Source organism: Trachemys scripta, chromosome 24, assembly GCF_013100865.1.
Source record: "Trachemys scripta elegans isolate TJP31775 chromosome 24, CAS_Tse_1.0, whole genome shotgun sequence".
In the NCBI taxonomy this organism is placed as follows: Eukaryota; Metazoa; Chordata; order Testudines; family Emydidae; genus Trachemys; species Trachemys scripta.
Genome location: NC_048321.1, coordinates 13127716 through 13136278, shown reverse-complemented (window position 1 = coordinate 13136278; position 8563 = coordinate 13127716). Strand labels below are relative to the sequence as shown.

At 54.2% G+C, this 8563-nt stretch overlaps 1 protein-coding gene across 1 annotated transcript; it reads left to right on the top strand.

The window, feature by feature from the left end:
- Window positions 1-587: 587 nt before the first annotated feature.
- Window positions 588-1661, top strand: LOC117869886 (chemokine-like receptor 1). Its single transcript, XM_034756989.1, has one exon. The coding sequence runs from the start codon at window positions 588-590 to the stop codon at window positions 1659-1661; it is 1074 nt and encodes a 357-aa protein (XP_034612880.1).
- The last annotated feature ends 6902 nt before the right edge of the window (window positions 1662-8563 follow it).

Sequence of the window (8563 nt, the reverse complement as noted above, 5' to 3'; positions counted from 1 at the left end):
TGAGCTGGGGGGTGAGGGGGGAGGTGTTGGACTGGGGACCATCCCACACATCTGTGGTGTTCCTGGCTGAGTGACCAGCATCCTGGCTCCAGAATGAAGTTGCACGACCTCAGGATTTTCCTAGCCCAGCCAGTAACCACAGCGATGTGGCAACACGGCTGGAGCTGGGAAAGTGTCAGTTGGATGCAATTACCCTGTTTCCTTGGTACCACACAGCTAAATATTTTGAGTCCTGGCTGACTCAGGAGGGCTGGGCATGGGACTGGAGGCCTTTCCCCTGTCAGGGGCGCTGGCTCAGATCTGGCCCCAGGGCAGGGACTGGCTGGCTCAGGGGGGCAGATAATGAGCCATGGGGTTTTTCCCCTCTAGGGGGCGCTGGCCCCAATCCGAGCCCAGGGTGGGGGCCTTGCTGTCTTAGGGGGACAGTGTGAGTGGGGAATGGGGCATGCGACCTTTCCCCTCTAGGGGGCGCTGGCTCCCATCCAGCCCCATGGTGGGGACTGGCTGGCTCAGGAGGGGTGGGGAATGGGACATGGGGCCTTTCCCCTTATGGCCAATGACTCCTTTCCTGCAGATTCTTCTTCAGCATGGCCGAAAACGCCTCCTCCCCCTATGAGTATGATGGAGACTACGAGGATGACTCTAGCTTGGAGGCCGGCACTAAGCTGCGTGGCACCATGCACGTGGTCTCCATGGTGATCTATTCCATCGCCTTCGTATTGGGAGTGATGGGCAATGGGCTGGTCATCTTCATCACCGGCTTCCGGATGAAGAGGACGGTCAACGCCATCTGGTTCCTCAACCTGGCCGTGGCCGACTTCATCTTCACCTTCTTCCTCCCCCTTGGCGTGGCCTATGTGGCCTTGGGCTTCCACTGGCCCTTTGGCCGGGCCTTGTGCAAGATCAACACCACTGTGGCCTTCCTCAACATGTTCGCCAGCGTCTTCCTCCTCACCGCCATCAGTGCCGACCGTTGCGTCACTGTGGCCTGGCCAGTCTGGGCCCAGAACCACCGCTCACCCCGGTTGGCCTCCCTGGTGGCTGTGGCCGTGTGGTTGGCAGCCTTCGCTCTCAGCTGCCCCTATGTGGTTTTCCGGGACACTGGGAGCTCCCCTTTTCAGGAGAACGTCACCCACTGCTACAACAACTACGCCCTGTCAGATGGCTTCCAGGGGGAGGAGATGGCTGGGCTGAGGGAGAGCCGGCACTGGGCCATGGTGCTGACCCGGTTCGTGGCTGGCTTTCTGGTGCCATTTGCCGTCATCCTGGCCTGCTACATGGTCATCGCGGCCAAGATGAGGAGGAACCAGCTGGCCCGCTCTGGCAGGCCCTATAAGATCATGGTGGCCGTGGTGATGGCATTCTTCCTCTGCTGGTTCCCCTACCACGTCTTCTCCTTCCTGGAGGTGTCAGTCACTGCGGTGACGCCCCAGCTCCAGTCGCTCCTGGCAGTGGGGATCCCGCTGGCCTCAGGCCTGGCCTATCTCAACAGCTGCCTCAACCCTCTCCTCTACGTCTTTGTGGGCCAGGATTTCAGGGAGAAGCTCCGGAGCTCGGTGCTGTCAGCCTTCGAGGGCGCCTTCAGCGAGGTCTCCGGCCAGTCCTCCCTCCCAGCCAGCAAGAGCAAGGCCAGCGCCGAGGCTGAGTGTTACCTGGTGTAGCGGGGACGGGCTGGCTCAGGGGGCCTTTCCTCTCTAGGGGCACCGTCTCCCAGCTGGCCAAAGGGGGGTCAGGGAATGGGACCTATTGTTACCAGCTTTGCCCATTACTTTGGGGCATGCTCATTTATTGGGTTTACTCTTCTGGGGGGAGGAGGGAGATTCTGTACGTCTATCAATGTATTGCTTGTGTCTTCATACGGAGCTCTACTTCTCCCTGCTGCAAGTTCCCTCCCAATGGAGCTGTCTTGCAGGACCTAGGTTCCCCAGGGCTGGGTTCTTCCAGCCCCAGAATCACACACACACACACAAACACACCCATTAACAGAGCACGTCTGAGAGGACCGGGTTAATCAGCACTCTCAAGATGCCCCTTATGTCCCTGGACTCAGTAGGCTGGGTCGAGCAGCACCTCCAAGCTGTCACCCTCATATGTCCCAGGTTCAGCACATCCCTATCCCCACTGTCACGTTACAATTGTTCTGGTAGTAACCCACTTGATAAGCAAACCCCACAGGATTTTTGGGCGCTGCAGGGATCTATCTATCTATAGTTCTAGTGAAGATATCAAAGGAACTCAGTGATTGCAATACCTGGTGTGTTATCACATTCTTATCTGTGCCAAGCAAAGTATTGTGTAAGATCCTAGTCCAGCCTTTATCAGAGACAGTTGATAACGTTCTCAGAAAAGAACAAGCTGGTTTTCGGAAAGGGTGTGGACGCACAGACCACATCTTCATTCTATGAAAAATCATAGAACATTGGTTAGCATGGCAACAGCAACTCTACATAAATGTCATAGACTTTGAGAAGGCTTTTGATAGCATTCACAGGATCAGCCTATGGCACATTCTGCGGGCCTATGGAATTCCTTTCCGTATAATCAACGTCATCAAAAGCTTCTATTTCAACTTTACAGGCAGTGTTGATCACAGCGAGCTCAGTTTTGAAGTCAAAAGAGGAGTACGTCAGGGGTGCGTCATGTCTGCAATCCTCTACAGCATTGCCATCGACTGGGTAATGTGGCGTACAACAGAAGACATGCCAAGAGGCATTACATGGACACTCTTCTCATCCCTTGAAGACCAGGACTTCGCAGATGATGTCGCTTTCCTACCACATACCCAACAGTATGGACAAGAAAAAACAACTCGACTCCATGCATTCAGCCAGCAAAATGGACTGAAAATCAACCTCAATAAGACAGATCTCATGACCTTTAATATTGCCTCCCCATCACCAGTACGGATAGAGGATCATGTTCTCACCAACGTAGAAACATTCACATACTTGGGTAGCACCATCAGCCAGGACGGTGGAACAAGCCAGGACATCCGGAACAGAATCAGTAAAGCTAGGAACACCTTCAGGAGCTTAAAATACAGTCTGGAAATCATCAAAATACAACATCAAAACCAAACTCAAGATTTATCAGAGCTGCGTACTTTCAACATTACTTTACAGTGCAGAATGCTGGGGAATGAGAAAGTCTAATATGTCCAAACTGTCTTCATTCCATACAACCTGCCTCAGAAAAAATGTCCGTATCTTTTGGCCCAGAACAATCTCAAATCAAGATCTATTGACACATTTCAGCCAAGAGGATCTGGGCGCCATCATTGCCAAGAGGCGTTGGAGATGGATCGGTCACGTGCTTCGAATGGAAACTGATCCCATCACCAGAGTAGCAATAAGATGGACACCTGGAGGCAAGCGAAAATGAGGCCGCCCGAAAACAACATGTCGAAGAGCTGTGGAGGCGGAGCTGAAAAAACTGGGGCAGAGCTGGGGAACCATTGAAAGACTTGTCAGAATCAGACAGGAGTGGAGGAGCTTCATCACTGCCCTAAACACCAGAGGCGTAATAGGAACATGATGACGATGAACCATAGGGGAATCAAATAAACAAAACAGTTATAATATTAAATCTAATTTAATTTTGATTATAAAAGTCAGGTTTACAAAACTATAACTGAGCACACAAGTCAGGGTCAGAAGGCTACACCTAGAGAAAGAGAGAGCGAGCTGGGTTCTCACCGCTCCGGCCAGCCAGCCCCGCACCCCCTGCAGACAGCCCCTGTTGCACCCCCTGCCTGCACCAGCCCCGCACCCCCTGCCCTGCCCACAGCCAGCCCGTCTCCAGCTAGCCCCACACCCCCTGCCCTGCCCACAGCCATCCCCGCACCCCTTGCCCTGCCTCCAGCCAGACCCTACCTCCAGTCAGCCCCTGCCCTGCCTCTGCCCTGCCTCCAGTCAGCAATGTACGAAATATATAATGTTGTTATTATTTATATAGTTATGGAAAGTAAATAATACATGGAAGAAACGAAAGGGGTTTTTTTTTACGTGTTTTTTTTTTTTTTAAGTCATCCCTGCCGGGGCCCCGCCGAAAATGTTCAAATTGGGCCCCGCACTTCCTAAAGCCGGCCCTGGTTCCATGCGGTTCTTGCCTTGGAATCTCTGGTCTCCATTCTGTCTGCTAATGACGTTAGGGGAATTTCCTTAGTCCTGTCACCCTTGTCCCAGGGGTTTAGGTGTGTCTCCCACCATATGCGTGTGCAGCCCATTTCATTAGGGTGTGCACCCAGGGAGCCCCACCCTGCCCTAGCCCCACCACCATCCTGCCCCCATCCACTCCCTCCTACTTCCCTGCCCTGACCCCTGACAGACTGTGGGACTCCCATGCCCCATCCAACCCCCCCTGCTCCCTGACTGCCCCCTCCAGAGACCCCCTGCCCCTAACCACCCTCCCGGGATCCCACCCCCTATCCAACCCCCCCAGCTCCTTGTCCCCTGACCACCGCCTCCAAAGACCCCCCCAATTGCCGCCCCAGGACCTTCCTTGTTCCCTGTCCCCTGACTGCCCTGACCCCTGACAGACTGTGGGACTCCCATGCCCCATCCAAACCCCCTGCTCCCTGACTGCCCCCTCCAGAGACCCCCTGCCCCTAACCACCCCCCCGGGATCCCACCCCCTATCCAACCCACCCTGCTCCCTGTCCCCTGACTGCCCCCACCCCTTATCCAACCCCCCTGGCCCTGGACCCCTTACCATGAGATGAGGCTCCTAGCCTCCCCAAGGAAGCTCCACAGGTGGGATGGGAGACAGAGGGGCTCAGGCCAGCTCCACACAGAGTGGGGTCAGGGCTTCAGCCCTGCAACTTTTGCCACTAGGGTGGCTGGGGCTCCCGAGACGGGGACTTCAACCCCACATCTTCTGCCAGGGTCCAGGGCTTCTCCTCCCTGCCCCAGTGTGGCTCCTCTGCACCCCCCCCCAGTGCAGCTCCTGCCGGGTCCGGGTTTCTCCCCCCCAGTGCAGCTCCTGCCGGGGTTGGGGCTTCTCCTCCCCCCACACTCCCTCCCCCCACGTGGCTCCAGCCCCGTCTGGGGCTTCTCTTCCCCCACCCCCGCATGGCTCCTGCCGGTATCTGGAGCTTCTCCCACTGCACCCAGCCCTAGCCTAGCTGGGCTCCCTTGGGTCGCCTGCTGTGGCCGGAGTGGAGCCTGGCTGGCAGGGAGCAGCCAAACACGTGGACGCCATGGCCACCAGTCCAAGAGATGTGGGGCAGCCCTCGGCAAGCAGGGGCTGGCTGTGCGGCTGCTGGTAGCCCCGCACTCCCGCCCACACCTAACCCTAAGGCTTTTTGTGTGTGTGTGAGACTCACTCGGCCCCTGCCGGAGCAGGGAGGCAGGAAGCAGTTGATTTGAGCCTGCCAAGCAAACAGCTGAGGAGGGGACGGGGGAGGAGCAGCCTTCCCAGCTGGAGCTCAGGGCATTAGGGTGTGCCGGGGCACACCCGGCACACCCTGTGCGCACGCTTGTGTCTCCCACGCTTTTCCATTGCTTTTTGTCAGTCTTTCTTCTGATGCAGATTTGGTTCAAGCAGAGGCTGGGGAGGGGGAAGGTCTTTCATGAGTCAGACAGGCTGGGTACTGCGCCCTGGTTCCCCAAGAACACAGAGCTGCTAGGTTACCCTATACCCTCCCCAGCTGGCCCCAGGGTGGGGGAACTGGCTGGCTCAGGGTATGGAGTCAAGCTGTGGCTAGACCCTGGGAGTCCTGGCTCCCTGCCCCACCTGCTCTAATCCACTAGACTCCCCTCCCCTCCCTGAGCTGGGGAGAGAACTCAGGGCTCCTGGCTCCAAACTGCCCCCCTCCCCACTCTCCCCATTGCTGGCACCCGTCACTGGCTGTTGAGTGTGGTTGTAATCTGGTGGTGAGTCATTCCCCGTCTCGTAGCCTCTATGGAAGAAGTTGGTGGTGACTGTGGGAAAGTGACTTGATCACTCTGTGCCTCAGTTTCCCCATTTGTAAAATGTGGGAAATAATTCTGCCTTCGTCTGTTTAGACTGTGAGCTCTCCGGAGGGCAGGGATGTTCTTCTCACTCTGGGGGTGTGCAGCACCCAGTGCAATGGGGCCCTGATCTCGGCTGGGGTCTGTGCACTGCCCGGCACAATGGTGCCATGATCTGTTTAATTGGTTTTGGTGTTAATTCTCTGACACTTAGTACTTTGCATAATCCAGGAGGGTTTTTTTATTTAATGTGATGTGATGTGTGTGTGTGTGTGTGTGTAAAACTCGTCCCCATAATCTCCCATAATCCACCTCTCCTAACCCTAATGACAAAATCTAAATCTAGCCCTCAACATACCCCTACGCCACCACCGAAACAACCCCAACCCTAAACTGATCACTGACTTTAACCACTACTTCTAACCCTAACCTTAACCCTCATTGATACCTTAACCCTAATCCCTGTCCTAACCCTAATTATACCCCTGCCCTATCCTTAACCCTAACCCTAACCCTAACCCTACCGCAGTGCTAACCCAAGCAGCAAAAATTAACTAGACATCCTCACCCTAAACATGGACCCTACCCTCAAACTTACACTCCTAACCCTAAAACTAGCCCTTCCTATTAACCCTACACTAAAGCTAGTCCCTGCCCCTAACTCCTTAGTGTTGATTTTCAATAAGTCTTGGAGCACTGGTGAAGTTGCAGACGACTGGAAGAAAATGAATGTTGTACCAATATTTTAAAAGGATAACTGGGAAGATCTGGGAATTATTGGCCTGTCAGTGGGACATTGATTTTGAGAAGCAGCTGGTACGAGACTTGATTAATAAAGAATGAAAGGCGGGTAATGTCATTAATGCCAATCAACCTGGGTTTGTGGAAAATAGCTGCTGTCAGATCTGCTTGACGTCTTTTTTGGAGGTTGGTTGATAAAAGTAACAGTGTCGACGTCGTAGACAGAGACTCCTATCAGGCATTTGCCTTGGTACTGCACGACATTTTGATTAAAAAAAACAGCATATAAAATGAACGTTACCCACAGTAAATGGATTACAAACTGGCTGATTAATCTGAAAATGTAACTATACTGGGGGAATCGTCATCGAGCGGGTGTGTTTCTAGTGGGGTCCCGCAGGGACTGGTTCTTGGCCCTATGCTCTTTAACATCTTTATTAGCGAGCTGGAAAAAAACCCCCATAAAATGATCATGAATAAAATTTGCAGACTACACAAAAATTGGGGATGTGGTAAATAATGACGAGGAGACAGAGCGCTCTGGGTCGCTTGGTAAACTGGGCACAAGCAAACAATGAACATTTTAATACGGCTCAATGTCAACGTGTACATCTAGGAACACAGGGTGTCGGGGGGATCTGCAGGACGGGGGACGCTCTCCTGGGCAGCAGGGACGCTGATTATGATTGGGGCTGGTGCTGATAATTAGCTGAACATGAGCTCCCACTGGGATACTGCGGCCAAAAGGGCTCTGGCCCTCCTGGGATGCATCCACAGGGCAATCTCGAGTCGGAGCAGAGAGGTCATTTCCCCTCTGGATTTAGCTCGGGTGTGACTGGAATCTTGTCTCCGGTCCTGGGACCCACAATTCCTGAAGGGTGTGGATCAATTGCAGAGGGGGCAGGGAAGAGCCACGGGGACAAACCTGCCTTAAAGCGAGAGACTCAGGGAGCTCAGTCTATTTAGCTTAACAAAGAGGAGGTCAAAGGGTGACTTGACCCCAGTCAGTACCTACGTGGGGAACACGTAACGGGCTCTTCCGTCCAGCAGAGGAAGGTCTGACATGGTCCAGTGGCTGGAAGTTGAAGCCTGGAACGAAGTGCAAATGTTTGACAGCGAGGGAAGTAACCATTAGAACGATTTCCCCAGAGTTGTGGTGGATTCTCCATCGCGGACCATTTTAACATCAGGACTGGGTGTTTTTCTAGGAATTAGTTAGGGGCAGTTCTCTGGCCTGTGCTATCCAGGAGATCACACGAGAGGATCACAATGGTCCCTTCCAGCCTTGGGGGTCTATGAATTTTACTCTCCCGCATAAAATATCTTCCATGGTTATTTCCTGCTGTTGTTTGCTAGGTCCGGTTATCGCCAATGTCAGAGGAGGTGCCCCCTAGAGACCATGCTCTGTACAGCAATGCTGGTCTCTTGAACACGGAACCAACATCCACTAGACCCCACGCCCCTCCCGGAGCTGGGAATGGAATGGAACCTGCAGTCCCATGCACCCCTGAATGCTTTACTCTCCGCACATCTGTCCCACAAGCATCCTCTATTTATTGCATCACCTTTGTACGTGGAGACTCAGGCTTTGTCTACACGACACAGTTTGGTGGGCAAAAGGAACACAGCTCAGGGGAGGCGGGGGGGCAGGGGACTGCTGTGCTGTGCTGTGCGGAGCGGGAAGGGAGGCGGGGGGTAATGTCAGGGGTGTCCCCATCCCCCGTCTCAGGCCTAGCTGCTTCCAGCCGCTGTCTGAACTTAAAGAGAAAGCGTGACACACTCACTGTCCCCCAACACACGCTCTCCCCCAATACATACAAGTCTCGGTGTCTTCACCGCCCCCACGCTCCCTGTCACACACCCTCCCCCCA